Source organism: Rhinolophus ferrumequinum, chromosome 10 (assembly GCF_004115265.2).
Source record: "Rhinolophus ferrumequinum isolate MPI-CBG mRhiFer1 chromosome 10, mRhiFer1_v1.p, whole genome shotgun sequence".
In the NCBI taxonomy this organism is placed as follows: Eukaryota; Metazoa; Chordata; class Mammalia; order Chiroptera; family Rhinolophidae; genus Rhinolophus; species Rhinolophus ferrumequinum.
The window spans coordinates 55215279-55237380 of NC_046293.1; the positions used below are offsets into that span (position 1 = coordinate 55215279).

At 53.8% G+C, this 22102-nt stretch overlaps 2 protein-coding genes and 2 non-coding genes across 7 annotated transcripts; 3 read left to right on the top strand and 1 right to left on the bottom strand.

Annotated features, from left to right (window-relative positions):
• Nucleotides 1–678: 678 nt before the first annotated feature.
• Nucleotides 679–4204, bottom strand: CD63 (CD63 molecule). Of its 4 annotated transcripts, none has more exons than XM_033118661.1 (8): nt 3978–4204; nt 3086–3162; nt 2068–2244; nt 1813–1887; nt 1615–1710; nt 1365–1505; nt 1026–1109; nt 679–839 (listed from the first exon to the last, which is right to left on the bottom strand). In XM_033118661.1, the coding sequence occupies exons 2-8, from the start codon at nt 3149–3151 to the stop codon at nt 774–776; spliced, it is 705 nt and encodes a 234-aa protein (XP_032974552.1). In that variant the 5' UTR covers nt 3152–3162; nt 3978–4204; the 3' UTR covers nt 679–773. The 4 variants fall into 4 exon arrangements, with proteins under 4 accessions (XP_032974552.1, XP_032974553.1, XP_032974550.1 ...); XM_033118662.1 differs by having other exon boundaries at nt 3947–4204; XM_033118659.1 differs by lacking the exon at nt 3978–4204 and adding an exon at nt 3693–3802.
• Nucleotides 4205–5432: 1228 nt separating this feature from the next.
• LOC117029517 (U6 spliceosomal RNA) lies at nt 5433–5539 on the top strand. Its single transcript, XR_004424254.1, has one exon. It is a non-coding gene; the product is annotated as a U6 spliceosomal RNA (small nuclear RNA).
• Nucleotides 5540–6191: 652 nt separating this feature from the next.
• LOC117029504 (small nucleolar RNA U13) lies at nt 6192–6295 on the top strand. Its single transcript, XR_004424242.1, has one exon. It is a non-coding gene; the product is annotated as a small nucleolar RNA U13 (small nucleolar RNA).
• A 7383-nt stretch (nt 6296–13678) lies between these two features.
• On the top strand, nt 13679–20567 carry GDF11 (growth differentiation factor 11). The gene is made up of 3 exons (XM_033116790.1): nt 13679–14149; nt 19111–19508; nt 20002–20567. The coding sequence occupies exons 1-3, from the start codon at nt 13711–13713 to the stop codon at nt 20380–20382; spliced, it is 1218 nt and encodes a 405-aa protein (XP_032972681.1). The 5' UTR covers nt 13679–13710; the 3' UTR covers nt 20383–20567.
• Nucleotides 20568–22102: the final 1535 nt, after the last annotated feature.

Here is a 22102-nt window from a genome sequence, read left to right on the forward strand (position 1 = left end):
TGATCTTTGAAACTGCACCTAAAGGAATGGCCACCAGAGGGCATTACTGGACATTTCCTTTATTTTCTACATGGAGTAATGTTGCAATTCATTGTCTGAAGTGGGAATAGCAGTTATATATTTTTCTTGCGGGGTGAGGGAAGGTGGTGAGGAGGGGTCAGGACCAGGCTTAGTGATTTCCATGGGGAAAAAAGGCAATACCCACTTCCATTCTGTTATCTAATCTTAGTCAAGAAGGATGGACACTGGCCACATAGGTGTCAAAGCAACTTATCACCATCCTGAAAGGAGCGAGGCCCCTGGGTGGGGGAGGGAGTTGCTGGGCTCTCAGAGGTGAACAGAAGGCCAGGGAGCAGATGGTACACAGTGGGCTGGCCTCTCCCAAGTAGAACCTTTGTGGGGAATCCTTTTGACTTTTGCAGATGGCTTCATGAATGTTGCAGCACTGAGCCTGGCAGCACAGGAGCAGGAGGCAGGGAGGGCAGAGGGCCACAACCTCTTCCCAATCCCTGCTTCCACTGCCAGCCCAACCAAGACCTTCAGCAAAATCCCCTTTTGCCAACACCCCCTGAAATAGGCCTGCCTGTCCCGGAGGTACAAATAGAACACGGTCCCAGAAGACAGGAACATGAAGGGGAGGGAAGGGATAAAGTATCACTCTTTAAGATAAACTGAGACTGTCTTTTCAGTCTGAAAAAATAATCCGTTTAATTGAAAAATGTGGAATATACGACCCCACTCTCCTAGATGAGGGGCTGAAGAGACCAGACCCCCTACATCACTTCATAGCCACTTTGGATACTTTTCACAAGGCAGCAGGCAAAGACAATTCCCAGGACCTAGAAGGAAAGATAGGGAGGGGGGATGGAGAGAAGTCAGAAGGGCAAGGTACCCCCAACCCACACAAGAGACCTTAAATATACCCGGGGCTCCCCACCCCAGACCGTACCTCCTGCTCAGCACCCTCCTGCCCACTGCCCCTACTTCCCAGATGCCCTGGAATGAGTCCCAAGGGCACCTCTCACCTCCACAAAGGCAATGCCCAGGGCTGCTGCAGCCACCAGCAGAATATTGCGCCTCAGCCAGACCCCAATCTTCTCCACACAGCCCTGAAGGGTAGCAGGCACCAAGGGCAAGAACACAATCAGGAACCTCCCACCCACCTCCCGTGGTCCATCTGTCTCTCCCCCACCCTCTGTTCCTCTCACCCCACCCCTAGCATTCCTATATCCCCTCCCCATCCCTGATCCCCAACTTCCCAGAGCCCCAACCCTCTCCACCTCAGTTCCTGGTTCCTCTCACCTCTTAAAACATTTCCCAATTTTCCCAAGTCCCCTGCTACCTCAGCTCAGCCTCCTCCCTACCTCAGTATGGATCTCTTTCACACTGAAATTAATCCCACAGCCCTGGGTGACATTGACGCAGCAGGAATCAGGGACTCGGCCCTTGGGTTCCAGAGGGATGGTCTCCCAGTCTGTGTAGTTAGCTGCCCCACAGCACTCGAACTGGGAGAGAGGAGAGATTTGGGGGAGGTTGTGAAGTGAACCTCCACCTTCAATATAGAGATAAGAATCTCCTTCTCCCATTACCCCTGCTCCCAGGAGCCCCACTCACATTTTCCTGCATCCTGTCCAGGAACGAAGCCGTGTGGTTCTGTTTTGGGTAGTTCTTCATCCGCTGCCGGAAATCCTTATTAAATTCTGACATCACCTGGGAGTAGGGAGGAACACTGTTGAGGTCAGAATTCAGGGCACCTGGGTGCCAGAGCAGCCAGGCCTCTGACACAGGGCCCTCCCCTTATTCCCTACTTACCTTGTCTCTAAACACATAGCCAGCAATGGCTGCAGCCACCTCCACCAGCACAATAAGAGATAGGAAGATGACAAACTGCAGGAGCGAAGGACAGGAGTCAGGTTTGGAGTCTGGGTAAGGGGGGCCAGCTGTGGCCCAGCCAGTCTCTGGAACACTCACACAGATTTTCCTCACTTCACCCACCCTCGTGAGCCCCCCAGGGAAGTGACATTCCAGAAGTCCCAAGCACCCACACTGGCCCCACACCCTACTCACCGTGATCATGAGACAGTAGTTCTCCTTGCAGGCCCCACAGAAGCCCACAATGGCTACCAGGAAGAGGAAGGCACCCACTGCGATGATGACCACAGGCAACATGACCCCCTGGTTGATGGTCTGACTCAGGATGAGCTGGGCCCCTATGCCCACAGCGATCAGTCCCACTGCACAGGCCTGCAAGAGTGGCGGGCAGGGTTAGCCCCGACCCACAATCCATAACCCTTGGGTGCATCCAGGACACAGACTTAACCCCATCCTGGAAGGACAGATTCTCACCCCTCCAGGAAACTTTGGACTGTGGGGGAGGAAGATGACCCATCCTTACCCAAGAGAAGTTCCCATAACGCCTTGACCCCAGGGCACATGTTCCTAACCAAGAGGACTGTTTCCTGGGGGCCTCATGGGTTCCCAGAACTGCCCTCTCATCATCTTCCATGCCCAACCCATCCCCATCAGCTGTGATTAGGGTTCCTCCAGCCAGCTAGGCCAGGGAAAAGGCGACAAGCGTAGTGTGCCCCTCCCTGGACGAATGGTAGCCTCTCAGGGCAGGAGCAAGAGCAAACTGAGGTGCGCAGAGCCCTTCCCCACCCACAAGCAGCTGGGAGGGGTGAAGAGGGTGATTGAATGAGGAGGAATGAGGAGGTGGAGAGCCAGAAAGGAGGAAGGAGGCTGGGGAGGGCAGAGTAGTCCTGTAGCCTGGAGATAACATCAGCCGTTGGCTGGTTGCCCCACTGCCCCTATCACAAGTGATTGGGTCACCAGACAGGAAGGGCCAGGAGGGGCTGGAGCGAGGATGCTGCGCACTCAGGCTGACCATTCTCATCCAAATCAGCCTCAGAGGTCCCAGAAGTCTGGAGGAGGGGGTGGCCGTGCTGTTTTCAGCTGTTCCCCGGGGTTTCCTTCCACATCTGGTCTCCAGCTGCCTTCATTCTCGGTCCCTCAGCCCTCAGCTCTCGGAAGCCAAGTCTTCCCACACCCTGCCAGCACGCCCCCATCGTCCCCACTCCCCACTCACGCAAAAGGCCAGCAGAAAAACGTAGTGCAAGATCTTGACACATTTCATTCCTCCTTCCACCGCCATGGCTGACGGGCCTGGGGCAGAGGGGAGGGGAGGGGGATTAGAACTCGCCGAGGGGGCCCTCGGTTTCCGGGCTCCCTGCCGGCCCTCGAGGCCTTCCCTACTCGGCCCCCATTCCCGGCCCCGCCCACCCGGATCTACGTCTCCCAGCCCCCTCTTCTCCTCGGCCCGAAAGGGGTGGGGGCGACCGCGGAGCAGCCCGCACCAGCCCGTCGGCCCCGCGGCCCGGGGCAGACCGGAGGGCGCGGACTCTCGGCCGCCAGCCCCAAGAGTTAAGCACCCCTCCCCGCCAGACCACTCCCGAAAACGGTCCTCAGCCCAAGGCCGACCGCCCGTCACTTTCCCCTGCGCTCTGACCACCCCAAAAAAATAGGTGCGGCCGGCACCCCAACCCACTCGGGCCTCTGGAACTTTTCAAAGTTGCGAGGGCCTCGGAGCTGCCCGGAGCGCCGCGCGTCTTCGGAGGCCGGCGCGAGCCTGGAGGAGGGGGCTGCCGGCGATCCGACGACGACCACGACGCAGCGGACCTACCCCTCCGCCTCACCTGGGCTCCTCGAGGCTGTGCGCTCCTCTCCCGCCGCCGGTCAGGGGTTCTCTAGCTGCGCCCCCCCCCGGTTCCGACCCCGCCCGCCGCGCGGCCCCGCCCAGGCCTCCAGCCCCCTCCCCCGCCGAGTGGCCGCCGGCCTCCCTCATGTGATGCGGGAACAGCTGCGGCCTGAGTCACCCGGCCGCGGAGGGGAGGGTCGAACCCCCGCTGGGTTAGGGCCAAGTGGCCCCGACCCGGAAGACAGCACCCACCCCGGCCGAGTAAGAGCAATAGGAGCAGGACCTCTGGGTGCCTGGGTCTCTTCTGGCGCCTCCAATCCTGTGCCAACTAGTATAGAAGAGTGCGACGGAGCGCTGCTGGGTTCTCTCTGGTTCAGGGAAGCGGAGGAGGCGTGTGAGAGCCAAAGCAGGGATGAGTGCCCGGGCCGGGCGGCGGAGCTGAGGCAAGGTGACAAGATGGTCGGCCAGAGACCTCCAAGTCCTCCACCAGAGCCCCCTCCCTTCCTCGGGCTCCATCTCTATTCAAGGCCCTCTCCTTCCCCGACAGCAGAGGGCGCTGTTGGCTCCCTGGGATCGGGTGGGGCCAGAATAAACACTTAGAGAAAGTTCCCAGCCTCATACCCTGGGAGTCCCCAACATTCTACAGCGGTGTTTCTGTCCCCCTCTGTTAAGTCTCTTCTCCATTCTCTAGGGCTTCTGAGTAGCTGGCTGAGAAGGGGAGAAAACCCTTCACCAGGCCATCCCATCCAATCAATTATGATCCAGCAGAGTCAGGTCCCTCCCTCTGTGGGAAGATTGACAAGGTCTGTGCTCCCACCACTCCTTGATCAGCCTGTCGTGGTGGATGGGCACTAAGAGAGACATGGCATATACCCCCTGGATTTCTCCACCCCATCCTAGCAGACAGCCTTCTCATCCCAGAGTGCAAAGCCAGGCGAGGCTGGAAGTGGAGGTGGGAGGCTCAAGCTGCCTCCCTCCCTTGTGTGCGGTGGTGGTCCCCAGAAGTTGCTGTGTGAATAGGCCAAGGACAGTAGCAGCCAGCACATTCTCCCTCCCCCAGCCTGGGCCCCACCCCTTAGGTTCCTACAATCCTGCCTCAAGAATCACTTCCTGAGTCTCAGTGTGTGTACACAAAGAAGGAAAGAAACTGTAGGAGCAAAAGGAAGGAGATCTGGGCTGTGCTGAGCGCCAATTTCCAGGATCACAACCTTCCAGCAAAACACACCACGCCCATTCTGGACCTTGCTTCCCAGTTATAGGAGGCAGGCTGTGGAGGAGGAGCGAAGATGCTGAAGAAAGGAGTATTCAAAGGTTTCTTTATTGTATTGCCTCTAGATACCAGGCATATGGTAGGCACAGGGCAGGGGCAGCAAGGCAGGGAAGTCAGTGGCCCTACCCTCTGACAGCAGGCAGAACCAAGTCCATACTGTGAACAGACAGAAACATCTGGTGGCAGCTGGATGAACCCAGAGGGAGAGACAAGTGGTACCTCAGCCCAGGGATGAAAAAAGAAAAGAAAGAATTTCACAGAAGTGGGTGGTGCTCTCTGAGGTGACTTTAGAGAATAAAGGGGCAAGCTCTCAGTTCCAAGGACAAGGAAAGGGCCAAATGTAAAAAAGGAGTAGTTTTAAAGTCCATGGCAGGATAGGAGTGGGTGGCTCAAAAGGCTCAGGAAGGATGTGGTGGTAAAAGATAGATGGGAGGGAAGGTGGTCTAAAGTCAAGATTAAGAAACTTTAGTGCTCGCTTCGGCAGCACATATACTAAAATTGGAACGATACAGAGAAGATTAGTATGGCCCCTGCGCAAGGATGACACGCAAATTCGTGAAGCGTTCCATGTAATTTAGAAAAAAAAAAGAAAAAGAAAACGAAACTTTAATCAAATATATGGTGATGGAAGGAGAACTGACTCTGGGTGGTGGACACACAATGGGATTTACAGATGATGTAGTACAGAATTGTACACCTGAAATCTATGTAACTTTACTAACAATTGTCACCCCAATAAATTTAAAAAAAAATCCAAATGCAGGTGCTAACCAGACACATTAAATAAATGAAGCAAGCTCTTAAAAAAAAAAAAAGAAAGAAACTTTAGATACATAACAACCAAGTATAATGCTTGGTCTTTGATTCAATCAAACCAACTGAAAGATATTTTGGGAACAACTGGGCAAATTTGAATATGGACTGAGAATTAGACATGAGAAAATATTTTTGTTAGCTATGATGATGGTATAAATATGTAAGAAAATTACTCTATTTTTTAATGATTCATACTAAAATGTTAAAGGGAGAAATACATCTTATTTATTTTGGAGTACTTCACAGAACACTAGATGAAAACACAAGGAAGACAGTTTAGGGGACAGAACTGTTGGGAATGTGGAAGGCTGTGTTAGGAATATTCTAAAGGCAATGAGAGTGTTGGGAAGTTTCAAGAGAGTGAATTATCTCTCTCGAAAGTAGTACTAGGCCTACTTTGAAATGAGTAGGATCCTTTGGTAGTTCATAAGTGTGATGATTGAGTGTTCACGCTTTTGTGTGAGATGTGCCTCCCTCAAACCTTGTTAGGACATGGGCACATTACCCGTCTGACGTGAAAAAAGAAAAAAGAAAAGAAAAAAAAAGAAATGAGTAGGAATGGGTGTCAGGTGGCCTGGAAAGGAAAATAGCTGGGACATCATTGCCAAGGTCCATCAAAGAGCTAGTGAAGGCTGGAACCACTGAAAGTAGAGAACTCTGAGCAGCATTTCAGAGGCAAATCAAAGGACTGACTGGGTGACTGCTTACCTATGGGAGAAGGAGAGGAAGTGGGAAGAGACCCAGATGACACAGAGGGGTACCCTCGCCCCTCCCCACAAAGCAAAGCGAGGCTGCCCCAGCTCCACCATAACTTCACCCAGGGCCAGAAGCAGGGCATGGTGGCCACTGGTGTCCCAAGTGAAGGTGGTGAGGTAGTGCCATCTGAGAGCACACAGGCATCAGCCTGGCCCAATGCAATGCACAGCAGCTTGCAACCAGTGCCCGAGACCTCCTAAAGCCCACAACCATACAGGGAGCCCAGACACCTTCTCCCCTCCACTCACCAGGGCCCCTGGGTCCTCTGCCTGGGTCCCACTGGGAGGAGGCCAACTCAGAGATGAGAAGCAGATGCCCTGGTAGGAGAGACCCAGGGGAACTCAGAACTGCCACCTGCAGAGGCAGGAGCATGGAAAAGAAGTAAGACATGGAGAAGCAGAGGAGGAAAGATAAAGAAAGAAGAGGGTTGAGGAAAGTTGGGAGAGATGTGAGGAGGTAGAGGAGAGAATAAAGGAGGGTGCAATACAGGGAAAAGGTTGGGGGATATGAGAGGGGAAAATAGACATGAGGGAGAGGGGTGGGGAGAAGGAAGAAGAGACGGGGATGGGAGAAAGAAAACGAAGGATGCATCAGCATTGCGGCCATCTCACTGGGGAGGGAGGAAGGGTGGTGGCTGGAACTTAATGTCAAAAAGGTGGGTCTGAATTTGGGGCCTGAAATTTAAATCTAGAGTCCCATTTTGGATATGAGGGAGCATGGGTGCTTGATGGTAGCCCCGAGACGTCAGGGTTAGATCAAAATCTGTGGTTCTATGGGTCCTACTGGTAGAAAGGCTCAGGGACCACCCCAGCATGGGCTCCTCAGACAGTGATAGACCCGATGAGCACCAGGGCTGAGCACAGCCCCCACATTGGTTCTGTGGAGACAGCAGCACTGAGCTACTGGTTGATGGAGTCACTGTAATGGCAGCTCTGATTCCCCCAGCTGTCGGGGGAATGTCACCGCACCATGGTACCCAAGAGAACATCAGCATTGCCAAAGTCACCTTACATCCTTGCTTCAAAGAAAGTCAGACTTGAAAAAATGAAGCCACTCACTCAGGGGCAACCTGCAGGTAAGAACCAGGGTCTTGACACACAAACTTTAGTGCTGGGTGCACCATACCCACCACCAGCAAGAAGCACCCTGACGTCAGAAGCCCTGGTGCGAGACAGGCTCTGCTCCTCATGCATACAAGTGTAAGTGGGGTGACTTTGCTAAACTCTCACTGTCCCTGAGCCTCAGCTGCCTCCCAGGCAGGCAGGCAGGCAGGAGGAAAGCTACTCCCTTCCTCACCTCACAGGACGGTTGTGAAGATAACAGAAGAAATGAAGGGGATCAGTTTTGTTACCTTGAGAATAATCAAGGCTTTCTCATATCTTGTTTTTAAATTTATGGAAGTTAAAGTGACTTTGGTTTGAGAAAAACCTGGATTCCGCCCCACTAAAGGTGGCCAAGAAAAGGGTTGAGAAGGACAATCCAGCCTCCTTTGGCCCCTGCTCCCCACCTCTGCCTGAGCTGAGAGTCCCAGTTCAAGCCCCAAGGCTGAGCTCCCATTCCAGTCCCGCCCCGTCCCGCCCCCCCACTGCCAGGCTCCATCCTCAGTGCTCCGCCTCCCTTCTTGCCCTGTTCCTTTTTCTACTCCTTGTGCCTCCAGCCACTGACTTCTGGCCACTCTTTCTCAACACCCTTGTCTGGCTCCTATCCCAGCCTCCTCCCAGCCAGTGTCACTAATTACCAGTGGGATCAATCCAGATGCCCAGCTAGTGGGAGGGCAGGACGGGCATCTGCAGCCTGTTGCATCCTCGTGTACCACCTGCACCAAGAGCTTGGCTGTTGTGCGGTTCTGGTCCAGGAATGGTTGGTTGATGAGTGCAACGGTCTCCACTGAGAGCCCCAGACCCGCACAACTAAGGTTTCTCCTGAGATGGAGCACAGATGAACACGGGAGAAATGAGAGAGGCAATGCTGGGGCAGGGGAGTTACCTCGGGTTTCTGTTCCTTGGCACTGAGAGGCCAAGAGGCCTAGGCAGGGGCTGAGGAAGAATTCATTCACTTGTTCATTCATTCATTCATTCATCCATCCATCCATTTACTGAAAGCCTAAACATGCCAGATACCGGGACTATATATGGAGATAAGTAAGACATGGCCCTGCCTTTGAAGTGATTACAACCTGTAGGCACAGACAAAAAAATGCAGAGTGGTGAGGGCTATGACACAGAGAAGCCCTGCATGCTGGGAGCCATCCAGCACAGACTGGGGGGAGGGTGTGCAGCAGGGCATTGCCTTGGGGGCATCCACTCAAGCTCTTCTCAGCTCGTTGGGCTCCTCCCTGTGAATGTGATCTTGCAGCTCAGGGAACTAGGGGTGAGGAGATGACGCAGGGTTTGAATGGGTGGGGGGTCACTGGCACCCCCAGGCAGAGCCCAGACCAGGTTGTCCTGCCCTCACATTTCTAACTTCTTGTTCACGTTCCCATTCCCAGACCCCAGCCAGATATTCTGGTTTGTTCACACACCATTGCTACACACACACACACACACACACACACACACACACACACACCCTCATCTGACAACAACCTTGACCTTCACTGCCCTGTGCGCTCTCCTGGAGATTAGATTCCCTCTGAACATTCCTGCCTCCAGTTCCCCTCTGCTATCCACCAGCCCCCTCACGTGGCAGCCTAGGTCATGCTTTGTCACCTGTGGGGTCAGCGCATCTGACAGCATTTTGAAGTCCCTGCAGAAGCGGACCTTGCTCTCACAACCCTCCCTTTCCCGACCAGCAGATGGAATAGTGGTGCCTCCTGCCAACATAGCTGGGCAATGCGGACAGCTTTGACCAGCTGCCCTCAGCACCCAGCAGGGGCCTGGAGAGGGAGTAATAGGTGAGAAAGACAGGTAGAGGTGGGGAGGCCTGGGGAGATGGAGAGTGAAGGTGGGAAAGAGTTGGAGGGCGGGGCCTGCCCTAAGAGGATAAGGGGAAAGTGACGGGGTGGGGAGTGTCTTCTGGAAGATCAGAGGCAAAGAAAGGTGTGACTCCAAACAATTATCAGAGTTCCCCACTCTACACCGTCTCCCCCAAACACAAACTGGCTCTCTCCTCCAAACCTCCAACTTCTCTTAGCGGGCCTTGGGGTTAAAGAGGTTAAACAGGGTGGATCCAGGCAGGACGATTATAGGGTTTAGAAGTTGGTGTGGGAGAGGATGGTAATTACACAGTGAGGTCCTCTCAGGGAGAGGGGGTGTTGGGATTTGTGGGCAGAGAGCTGGGAGGGGTCCATCCACCAACAGACCACGTCCAGCCCAGAATAGCCTCCCCACACACCACGTTCCCAGAGGTTCACGCTGGCAGGGAGAAGCAAGCCTTGTAGGGAAGGCCCCCTCCCCTCAGCCGCTTCTCAGTGACCCAGCCCATCCCTGCCTGCCTTGTCTGAGAATGAGTCCACTGACCCTAAAAATGGGGACTTTAGGAGGAAAAATCGAGAAGAGATAGAAGTAGGGATCCTGAGTTACTCCCCATTGAGCCGAGCTCTGATGAACAAAGCAGTTTGGGTGTAGGGGGTGACCTGTGTGGTAGGGGTGCAAGACAGCAGGAGTCGCTTCTCCTCACAGTGGTTCCCCGTTCTGCGGTCAGCTCTGAGAGTGGCCCAGGTCTCTGGGCTGAACCCTGGTGACTGGCTCGCAGGACCTGCAGTTCCTCTTCCTGAGGATATAACGGACCCCACAAGCCTCCCGCTGAAACCCTCCTGCTTCTCTTCCCGGCAGCTCACGCCCTTCAAACCTCAATGCCTCGCCTAGGCGCCAACCCACATTTGCTGTGAATCAGTCAGGACCTTGAAGGAGGCGGGCCTGAAGGTTGCTTGGGTAACTTAGGGAGAGGAGCACCTCGGCAAGAAGTTGCCAGGGAGACCAGGACAGTGGGCGGGGCCCCAAACCCGGTTAGCGTGTATGGGGATGAGGAAAGATCTACATGCTCGGATCTCTCCCAACTCCTTTTTCTTAAAGCGAGCAGGGCCCCCTCCTCGGGACTGGGTCTAGGGCAGCTGGATGTCTGAAGTTCCTGAAAGAGACCTCCCAGGGGTTAGTTCCTGCAACTCAGGGAAACCCAACAGTTTCCAAGCCTGAGGGAACTCGAGGAAAAAGTCAAGATCTAGGAGAGGTTGGAGAGAGGAACAAGGCTTAATGCATTATGATATAGAACTTCTTGGACTAGAAAGCTAAAGTGAAAATATGCGATGTAAAACAAAAAGAAAACAAAAAAGGTGGTTTTAGTCCCACCGCCAAAAAGCGAAAATTTCAGATTCTACCACCAGATGGCAGTCTTGCCTACTCATTGGATTAAGTTCCTCAGAGGGGAGGAAACCAGGAGGCGGACATCCTTTCTGTCTTAGAAGTCGTACCTGACTCTTGCTCTCTGGTATTTGGCAAATACAGGTAACTCATCAGGGTCATAAATACAGTTTTCTCTCCCCAACCCAGCTCTGACCAGATCCAGTCAGCAGGGTTCATTCATTCTTTACTCAAAGCAGCTAAAGAATACTTTGGTGAAAAAAGTTCCTGTTTTCTTGGGTCTCACAGTGTGTGAGGGTGGTAAATTAGAATAATAGTAATGACTAATTAATTCATTTAGAACTGTGTGTCAGGCAGTTCATCCCCATAACCTTATGGAATAGGTATAATGTTGTTATCCCCCATCTTACAGATGAAGAATCGGAGGAATAGAGCCAAGTTCACACAGAAAAGGGGAACAGCAGCGACTTGTCACCAGCCTAGTTCTAGTCTTGAAGCTATGTGATTAACCTCCATACCACACAGAATGGTGCAGATAGAGCTAGAAGGAGCATGTAGTGTAGACTTGGGAGTCAAGACTGGACTCCTGGGAAACATGTCTAAAATTTCATCTATACCGAGAACTGAATGAAGAGTAAATTTGGCCAAGATACTGGGGTGGGGGGAGTGGAGGTAGGAGGAGTTGTTCTAGGAAGAGGAAACAACTTATATGAAGACTCAGAGATAATCAAGAGAAAGAGAATGAAGGCTACGTCTAAGTTTCTGGCCTGGATGATTGAGTGTCATTCACTAAAATGAAAAACGTCAGGATGGGGGCACATTTTAGGGGGAGAGAAGTTCTCTATTTATCCTATTCAACCTACGATGTTTGAGCTGTCCATTCTCCTCCGGTCTTAGTTCCTATCCTCCACAGAAATGGATCATTTCTTCAAAACTCCCCAGTATGGTCCTAATCCCTACCCAATCTTCCTTCCTCACACCTGGACCCTGTTTCTTCCCTCATTCCATTCCAGCTGCCCAGCTCAATTCTGCCCTTACACCTAGTGCTCCATCAAACTAACTTTAAGACATTGTTTGGGCTCTAATCCAGAGAGGAAACCAATGTCCCTCTGTTCTGCCTGAGAAGACTAATAATGTTCTTCCACTAATTCAATAAACATTGTGTGCCCCTCAAACATTTTCAATCTATCAGTTATTTGTCTGTTGACCTCCAAGGTTTTAGACTCAAGAAATAAGCCTGGAGAAACTGAGGTCTGGGAAGAGGTTTCCAGGGCCAGAAGTTAAGCACTTCAGGAACATTTTAATACCTTGGCACTCTTCTCCTCTGCCCTCTGGCTGTACCCAGTGTCACACCTGAAGACTAGGGCCGGTCCCTTATCTGGGTTTCTCCCTTTGCAACTTGCCGTCTCCCACTCAGGCATCTGACGGCAGACCTCTCTCTCATCCACACCCCTAAAACTAGTTGACCCTTCCCATACTTCTAAGACTCTGCAGAGCCAAAAGTATGGCGAAACCCACAGATCCAGACTCCTTGTAAGCATAAGCATAGTGGTCTTCGCCTCTGCTTCCTCCCATTCCTCCCCCAGTGGCCCCAAGTTCCTGCCTTTTCCAGCCTGCTGATTACCTTATCCCTTTCAAGCCTCAATTGCAAGCTCACAAACTCTTTTCAGCTCTAAGTCTTCCTCTTGTCTTGGCTTCCCAACCACCTCTCCACCTTCTCAGACTATCCCTGGCCTCTTTGCTCCTAATCTCCCTGGCTAACCCCCACGTTCAATCCTTCCATCTCCCTCTCCCTGGTCCCCCTGATGAGTTCAGCCTGAGGCTCTCCTCCATGGCTTCTTGAAACACTTTCTTCCGGCTGCCTCTGGTAGCTAGGGCTCCCTTGGACTCAAATTCTCCACCTCTTCCCCTCAGGCTCTGCGTGCTCCCGTTAAGGTTGACTCCTGTTACTATGCTGTCCCTTTCCCTCAGGAGTCAGTCTTCCCACCTCTGCCTTCCCCCATCCTCTGTGTTGGCCCCCTCAGGGGCTCCCTGGGGATCTCTGTCTCTGCTCCTCTCCCTTCTCCCCAGCTCTCTTTCCCAAGGTTCTGGTCTCTGTCCCATCAGTCCCTCTGCCCCTGCTCCCATTTCTCTGCACGCCTGACCTCTCCTGGTTTGGCTCTGTAGACCTCCATCTCTCACCCTGTCTAGCCATACTTCTCCCGTTAGTCTCGCTCCCCTAATCTTTATCTCTGGCTCTCCCCACTCTAACTCCCCCACTAGTTGTGCCTGCCTCTCTCCTTCTCTATCTCTGTCTCTCTAGCTAAATCTCTCCTCCCTGCGTCTTCACCCCCACCTCACTCTCCCTTATCTTACCCCCCTTTGTCTCTCCTTTTCCTCCAGCTCTTTCTATCTCTGTCTCTGATCTGTCTCTTCGCTCTTCCTATCTGTCTCTCCTTGGTCTCTCTGACTCTCTCTCTCGCTCTCTTCCCCCACCTCTCCCCCACCCCAATATCTCTGTCTCTCCATCTCTCTCTGGGCCCTCGCTCCCTCCCTCTCTCTCTTTTCCTCGGCTCTCTCCGGCTCCCTCTCTCGCCTCGGATGACAGCGCTGCCTCTTTTGTTGGCTCCGCAGCCAATCGCGGCCGCTGACGACACGGGGGCCGGGGCTATAAAGGGCCTGGCCCGGGCTCGGGCCCCCCCAGCCGCCCGCCCCGGCCGCCCGCCCGCCCCGCCCGCGCGCCCGCCGCCCCCGGCCCCCCCGACCCCCCCTCGGCCGGGCAGCCCCCAATCCCGCGCCGCCGGGACCCCCTCCTCTTCCCTCCCTCCTCCCTCCGCCCCCTCCCCGCGGGACTCCGGCGTCCCCGCCCCCCAGTCCTCCCTCCCCTCCCCTCCAGCATGGTGCTCGCGGCCCCGCTGCTGCTGGGCTTCCTGCTCCTCGCCCTGGAGCTGCGGCCCCGGGGGGAGGCGGCCGAGGGCCCCGCGGCGGCGGCGGCGGCGGCGGCGGCGGCAGCGGGGGCCGGGGGGGAGCGCTCCAGCCGGCCGGCCCCGTCCGTGGTGCCCGAGCCCGACGGCTGCCCAGTGTGCGTGTGGCGGCAGCACAGCCGCGAGCTGCGCCTGGAGAGCATCAAGTCGCAGATCCTGAGCAAACTGAGGCTCAAGGAGGCGCCCAACATTAGCCGCGAGGTGGTGAAGCAGCTGCTGCCCAAGGCGCCGCCGCTGCAGCAGATCCTGGACCTGCACGACTTCCAGGGCGATGCGCTGCAGCCCGAAGACTTCCTGGAAGAGGACGAGTACCACGCCACCACCGAAACTGTCATTAGCATGGCCCAGGAGAGTAAGTGGACCGCTGGGCGCGAGCGGTGGGATGCTGGCTCGGGCTCCGGGAAAGTGAGCGCCTCCCGCTCGGAAGCCGAGCGCTCCCGGATGCTCTGGCCCGGAAGCCTTTACTGCGAAAACTTGACGGATTGAGGGGCGGGGGCTGATCCCTGGAAGTTTTTCGAGCGGTGGAGATGGGCTGCGGAGTTGTGTGCACTACCGGTCCCGGGAGGTGGTGGTGGGGCAAACAGAGAGGGTTGAGGAATGCCTCCTCCCACCCCGGGTGTGCGAAAAAGACCCGTGTTAGAGGGAGTCTGGGGAAGCTGGAACCCGCCAGCGATGGAGGGGTAGGGGCAGCCACTGAGTCCTGAAGGGCAGTGGAGGAGAGGCTGGAGAACAGAATTGGGAGGCTTCGGGACCCCCGCAGTCCCGGCAGGCTGCAGTGCTCTCTGCCTCCCAATACTCGTGGCACCAGTTCTCCACCCCTTCCACCCTGGGCTCCGCAACGCACCCATCGGGCTGCAGAGTGCCCCGCTCCCTCTCCCAGGAATGAGGTCTCAGAGCCCTGTTTCTCTCCCGGCAGGCAGCCCAGCTGGCACCCATTTCACCCGGAGCCCTTCTGACACCTGGTCTCCCTAAGGGCCCGAAAAGCTGTGCCTTCTCGGTCCAGACCGAGCTAAGAGAACTCAACTCCATTGCGCTGGGGCTAAGGGCAACCGTTTGGCTACTCAAACCTTAGTGTTCCATCCCTTATTCTCCCGCCCCTACCCTCACCCGGACTTGAGGAGACAGAGGAAGACCTAGGGAGAAAAATAAAGAGATGGGGAGGGAGGAGGAACCCAGGCATCCAAGCCCCTGGCCAAACGGAAGATGAACATGTTAATAGACTTGAGCTGCTTTGAAATTTTATGGCCTGGAAAATCCAGGCCAACACTCCCCCCCAGCTCCCCCAAACTCCCCAGCTCTCCCAAGGGTCAGATGACTCCCATTTCCCCTCCCCCACTGAGGTCTCCCCCTCTGCAACTCCAGGAAACCAAGCCTTCTCTTATTCCCTAGTGGTTTGGCAAAGTCACCCCCCCACACACACACACACAACTGTTTGGTTTTATGACTCTGAACAGAAGAGGGGGGGAAACTGGTTTATTGGCAGATGGGTCATAAAAAGCTGGGGGCTGAGGGGAGTCCTCGTGGCCCACCCCCTTGGGAGAGGCACAGGAACCCAGGTGTGCATCTGGGAGTCGAGTGCCTCATACTGCCGCCAGTTTTTCTGTAGACCCTAACTCGACAGTACTTGGTCAGGGCTGAAAAGAAAAGAAAACTCAAAAGGACTAGGAAACTAATTTGGGGGTGAAGGCCTAGGATCTGGTCTTGGGTTCCTCAGTCTCCCTCCTGTTCTTAAGGCTTCTGCTTTAGAGAAGTTAGGGTCAATCTGAGATTGACTGAAGGCAGGGATGAGGGTGGGGATTTGTGAAACAGTTGTAGAGGAATTCTGAAGAAGAGTTTGCTGGAAGAAGATGAAGGGTACAGTGGGAAAAGATCCTGTGGTCTATGTGGTGTAGTGTGCATGAGGATTTCCAGTTGGGTGATAGAGCTATGGGCTTCCTCTTGCCCCTTTCTAGCCCCAGCATCCCTTACCCAATGGGCATGAGCCCAGAGTTAGCCCTGGTGATGAGGATGAGGGAAGTGAACAGACTCTGCCTGCCTGGATTGGGAAGTGCAGGTTAGGCTGGAGGGGGGGGCCAGGGGAAGGACACCAGCAGGTGAGGTTCTGCCCCAACTTCTCCCTCATGCCACCCTAGGACTTGGCTAACTAGGTACTGGGTCTCTGGCCAGGTATTGTACGTCCCCTTTAAGAGCCAAGCTGAGCTCTTAAGAGAGGGAGGGGGAGAGGAGGGGAGGGGAGGGAGAGAGGGGAAAAGGAAAAAGAGACTTTTATAGTCTAATCCCCAGGGACCCGCTTTAATAAGAGACTTGTGCTCTGCTAATCGGGGGAGGTGTTTGTCAGCAGAGATGGCCTCCGCTCCCCTCCCCCTTCCTCCCTTCCCCCCAGCCCTCAACCCTGGACCCCAGCCCCCACCTCTTCTAGGCTGCTGTGCCTGCCCTAGTTCCCTCCACCCTCTCAGGCTCTCCCACCCCAGCCTTCATCCTGGGAACCCAGCCCCCTTGCCCTTCTGGGAGCCAAGCCCAGCCCCTCAGTTTCTCTCTCCTCCCTACACCAAGAGGCCCCTGTCCTCTCAGTCCAACCTCCTGCCCCTAGGCCTTCCAGCCTGGGTATGGAGAGTGTGCATGGGGTGGGGGGGGAGGGGGAGGCAGTGAGCAGGGAGGGGGTTGGGCTTTTGCTGAAAATAGTGCAATGACCTCTCTCCAGACCAGCGCCGCCTACTAAACCTGACCTGCTGCCTGCCACCAACCCAATCAATCCAACACAGATGTGGCTTCTTCCCCTCCCCTTGGGAGCTGGGCCTATGTGTGTGTTGGGGACTCTTTCAAGCCCCTTGTTTCCCTCTGTGCCTCTACCTGCTTCTCCTTTGTTCCTCCCTCTGTATCCTTCTGTCCTTTCTCTTCATCCCACTAGGCTTAGCTACCACCCTCCTTTTGCTTAACTTCCACCCAACTCCTTTTGAATCCTCCCTTCTCTCCCAGTATTCTCCAAATTCCAAACGTATTTCTTCTCCCCCTACCATGATCTTCCCCTCTTCCTTCTCTTCATTTCCCTGCCTATCTCTTCTAACCTGCCTCATCCCGAACAGTCTCTTTTCTGTTATCTCCCTCACCATCTCCAGTCTTTCCGTCTTCCCCCTTTTCCCTTTTCTTTCTCCATATATTGTCTTTGTCCTGTCCCCTTGTAGTTAGTACCTGACTGTCCCCACACTCACTGGGGGAGAAGTGTATGGGGATTCCCTGGGGTGGGGATGGGGGACTTTACCTAAAGAAACCAAAGACTTAGAGGGATGGGGCCCTGGTACCCAGTCCCCCATCTCTAAGTCTTGGGTCAGCTTAGGTAGGGGAGTATGTTTAGAGTTTAGAAAACTAACAATAAACCAACGTTTGAGAAGCTACTACAATTTTCACATTCTTTATTTAATGCTCAGCACTCCTATGAAGCAAGGATTATTATCTGTTTCATTAAGTTTGGTGGGTAAGGTCAGATTGCTGATTCCTGAGGAGTCAGGCAGTGATTAAACCCATTTCAATTGTAGTCAAAGAACAGTGTTTATATGCCAGGAAGAACTTTCAAGAACTGGGCTGTACAATTTAAGATTAGGAGTTTAGGGAAGTTCATTTAGCATGCATTTATTGAACAGTGCCTGGTACTATGGGAGGCACTAAAGCTACAACGGTGACAAAACACACAGTATCAACAGTGTCCACACTTGTGGAGATTAGTACCTAATAGGAAAGACAAGCAGGAAAATAAGACAATCCCTATGCTGAAATTAGGCATAGTATGCTGGATTGTTGTTTGTCACTCCCCATCTCACCAGCAGCGTCCCTGCCCCAGCTACTCTGCTGATCTCTGAGTCTCCACTCCATGAACCCTACCCCATGGCACCATCACTGCAGCTCCAGCAGGAGGATAACTGGGAGAATGACCAGTGCCCTGGGATCTCAGAGAAGAACCAAGGGAAAGGAAACTGCTGAGGAACTTTGTGTCTCATGTCCTGAATATACGAAGATCATTGAGCACTTTCCTCCCCATCTCACTCAGAGGATCCTCCTTCTGGAGTGTGGGTGGGGAGTGCTGATGGGAGACCACAGATGCTATGTCCTCCGTGATTATACAGAACTCGGACACCTGGGCATGATACATAAGGACTTGGACTTCCTGATCACATTCACATAGCTCTGGCAGTTCATTCTTGATTCTTCTTCTCTCAGTCCATTTTTGAGTGAAAATGGATATTCCTGTCCAATGGAAACATGATTTAAGGCATCCCCAACTGATTTAAGAGATTAGAAAGGGGAACTGAGAGAAGCTGCAATGGAGGCAGAGGCACAGGAGAATCATCATTCTTCAGACCGAAGAAGGGTCAATTTATGGTCCAGAACCAGGGGAAATAGGCCAAAATGTAAGGTTGGGATATTAAACATTTGTAAAGACTTACTGGCACTGGGTTGAGAAACCATAGGAAGCTCAGGGGAGAAAAGAAGACTGATTACAGTTGATCTGAGGTATTGAATATTATTTCTGATGCTTTGGGCAAGTGGGAAGAAACAACATGGAGGTCATTTTTCCTTTCCTCAAAAGCTGAGGCAGCAATGGTGATGAGGAGGAAGAAGCTGAGGAAACTGGTTCTCAGGTCAATGGACTAGGGAGTCAAATGCACAGAATGAATAGTTCCATTCTTCTGGGGGTTATTTCTAATGAGAACGTTGCAAGTAGCCTAGACCTGAATTCTGGTTTACTTCATGGAATAAATATAGTTCATGCTCCCTATCTGGACCCTGGGCTATCCACTTTCTGAGGCCATCTGTTTATTTTTTTTTTTGGGGGGGGGGGTGGCTGTGCCAGGCTCCACCTGGCCACTAGACGAAACAGGAGATATAGGGCAAGGTGACCTGAGGACAGCAAGTGTGATATGAGGTTTGGCTTCTATGGAGATCATCAAAGGTTCAGAAAAAGTTGGAGCCCTACATACTGGGGTAAGTTCGGGAAAGGGAAGGCTGCAGGTGGAAAAATTCCCTAATAAACTATCTTTGCAGGTTACCTGGTAGAGGAGAACCTATGCATTAGGGCAGACGGATTAGTGAATGAATGGGTGCAGATCAGTAAGGCCTGATAGAGCCATCATCCTACAGGGAAAGAGAGGAGGCACTGCTCTGGGTACCAGCAACATGGTAATCAACCAGACAGGCACAGGGGAAGGGTGAAGGAAAAAACTGAGGCTGAGGAGTTCAGGTTGCCAGGGTCCCCCAGTGCTGCTGACCCCCTCCCCCAACGCCCTTTGCTGACGCTGTACCCCCTTGTCTCTTTATCAGCGGACCCTGCGGTGCAGACCGATGGCAGCCCTCTGTGCTGCCATTTCCACTTCAGCCCCAAGGTGATGTTCACAAAGGTACTGAAAGCCCAGCTGTGGGTGTATCTACGGCCTGTACCCCGCCCAGCCACTGTGTACCTGCAGATCTTGCGGCTGAAACCCCTGACTGGGGATGGGACTGCTGGGGGAGGGGGCGCAGGCCGGCGTCACATCCGCATCCGTTCACTCAAGATTGAGCTGCATTCACGCTCAGGCCACTGGCAGAGCATTGACTTCAAGCAAGTGCTGCACAGCTGGTTCCGCCAGCCACAGAGCAACTGGGGTGTGGAGATCAACGCCTTCGACCCCAGTGGCACAGACCTGGCGGTCACCTCCCTGGGGCCCGGAGCTGAGGGGCTGGTGAGCAGGGAGCCTGACATGATGGCAGATACGTGTAGCCTCCAGGAGTGTGAAGAGGGGTGGGGACCAGCCTTATTTCTCTGGGGCCAGGAGCTGATTCCAGAGGAGTTCGAGGGGGAAGGGGAGTGGAAGCTATCACTTTTCAGAGATCCAAGCCAGGCAACAGCTGAAAACTGTTTTCCGGGTGAAGGTGTGAGTTAATGGGAGATCCCTGGGAACACAAAAATGGGTTGTTTGTTGGTGAGGCCTTGGGCCAAGGGGGTGTCGAGGGGCAGGTTGCCAGGAAAGGAATTAGGGAAGGTGAGCTGAAGGAGACTTGGTTAGCTGGCAAGAAATGTGGGCAGAAGATATGGGCTGCAGATGGGAGCAGCGGACAAGCTGAGAAATCAGTGGTCTCTGTTCTCACGCCTCTGTTGAGGGGCAAGTGAGAAAGGAACAGGGAGTAGGAACCCTTCAGGGCTCCGTCACACCTCTTTCTCCTCTCCCATCCCAGCATCCTTTCATGGAGCTTCGAGTCCTAGAGAACACAAAACGGTCCCGGCGGAACCTGGGCCTGGACTGCGATGAGCACTCAAGTGAGTCCCGCTGCTGCCGATACCCCCTCACAGTGGACTTTGAGGCTTTCGGCTGGGACTGGATCATCGCGCCTAAACGCTACAAGGCGAACTACTGCTCCGGCCAGTGCGAGTACATGTTCATGCAAAAGTATCCACACACCCACTTGGTGCAACAGGCTAACCCAAGAGGCTCTGCTGGGCCCTGCTGTACCCCCACCAAGATGTCCCCCATCAACATGCTCTACTTCAATGACAAGCAGCAGATTATCTACGGCAAGATCCCGGGCATGGTGGTGGATCGCTGTGGCTGCTCCTAAGGTGGGGGTCTGAGGATACCTCCCCCACAGACCCCACCCCTCGACCCCCAGCCCTGGCCCCCAGCCCCCAGGCCCTGGAGCTCCCTCCACCGCTTCCCATGAACACCGTACCTTGTTCCCTGCCCAAGCCGCGTGCAATACAACCGAGGGAGGCAGGTGGGGATTGAGGGGTGAGGGGTTTGGGGGCAGAGGGGGCACGGTCAGGTGGGGAGTGTTTGAGGTTTGCAGGTGAGAAGGTTTGGCAAGAAGACAGAGGCGTAGAGACAGAGGTAGAGCAGAGGGTTAGAGACAGAGGAACACTAAGAGCAGCAGTGAGAAGGCAAAAGGATAGAAAGGCAGAAGAGACAGAGACTAGGCAGAGATAAACAATGAGAAAGAGACCGAAATGGAGTAGGAAGAGAAAGCCCTACACCAAGCCTCCTTTCTTCCACTGGCAAGGTGAGGGGCTTGGTATGGTTTGGGGAAACCCCCTGACTACCATTCTCAGTAGGAGAGGAAATTAAAAATCCATTCTTAGCTTCTTCCCTTTCTCTCTCCAGCAGTGGCCGGGGGAAGGGCAGTGAGGGCAGGGGCAAAGTGAGGATTTTGGAATTTTATTTATTTATTTATTGTGACTTTTCATTTTTTGGTATTTGGCTTTACGGAAATAGAAGGGCCCCTGCCCACTGTGCCCCATTTGTCCCTCATTCCCCAAACCCTGTTCTCCCTCAATACCCACCTATTTAAGCACTTGTATAAAGCCTCCAGGGTTGGAATGGGAGTAGAGGGCAAGAGGGCTGACGTGGTGGTTTCCAATCCATAATCATCCTACTTAACCTTCCTGAGCCAAAGGGGTTGAACTGAATTCCGGTGGTCTTAGAAACAGTAAGAAGTTCGGGTTTAGGAGCTGGGGGTGGTGGTGGAGGGGAGAGCCCTCAACATCCAGGATCTGTGAGCCACTAAACTAACCCTCAGGTCCACTCTCGTAGTGTAGAGTTGTTTAGCAAGAGGGAGTGGCCTGCTTATGCCCAAATTCACCCAGCCAAGAGACCAAAGAGCCTGTGGAATGACCCTGCTCCCAGCCTCTATCTTCAGGTCAATAAAGAGTATAGAGATCCCAGAGTCCCTGGGTCTGGGAAGGGTTAGGAGAGGTCAAGCAAGTAGTAAGGAGGCTGAAGGTTATAGGGCGTTTGAATCCAAATCACTGCTCTGGGCTAGGGAATAGAGCCAGCAGATCAAGGTGGAAGGGATTCTGGAGGGGGAACATTTTAGTCCCCCAACCCTAAAGCTCAGGGTGGAAGCAGGGAGAACAAGGGAGCAGAGTGTCTATAATTATTTTTATGTTTTATTTTTGGAATCTAGCAGTACCTGGCAGCAAGGAGGGGACAATACAGTGGGGAAAAGCATCTGACAAGGCCAGTTAGAGCAGAGGATGGGAAGGATGGAGACTCCCTGGGTTGGAAGGCTAGGAAGCAGGCAGGGACTGGTTGCCACTCCAAGACACAAGCTGGGCCTATTCATTCCTCCCACAATCCTGGCCCACCCTCCTCTGGACTCACTGTGCCTCAGTTTCTTCCCCTCGATGGAATGAGAAATAGCAGCACCCGCCACAGCCAAGAGATGAATTCTGAGCACTTACCACGGGCACTTTATGGACATAAAATACCTCTCGCTGTGGGACACATAACCAGGGCACCAGAGTAGTGGTGAAGAGATGTGAGGCTTAGAGGAGTTGAAGGCT

Coding starts and splice junctions, on each gene's coding strand:
- GDF11 (XM_033116790.1), top strand. CDS start 13,711: ATGGTGCTCGCGGCCCCGCTGCTGCTGGGCTTCCTGCTCCTCGCCCTG. Junction 14,150..19,110: donor CATTAGCATGGCCCAGGAGA/GTAAGTGGACCG, acceptor TCTCTTTATCAG/CGGACCCTGCGGTGCAGACC. Junction 19,509..20,001: donor GGCCCGGAGCTGAGGGGCTG/GTGAGCAGGGAG, acceptor CTCCCATCCCAG/CATCCTTTCATGGAGCTTCG.
- CD63 (XM_033118661.1), bottom strand. CDS start 3,151: ATGGCGGTGGAAGGAGGAATGAAATGTGTCAAGATCTTGCACTACGTT. Junction 1,506..1,614: donor TGGACAGGATGCAGGAAAAT/GTGAGTGGGGCT, acceptor CCTCTCTCCCAG/TTCGAGTGCTGTGGGGCAGC. Junction 1,110..1,364: donor TGAAAGAGATCCATACTGAG/GTAGGGAGGAGG, acceptor GCTACCCTTCAG/GGCTGTGTGGAGAAGATTGG.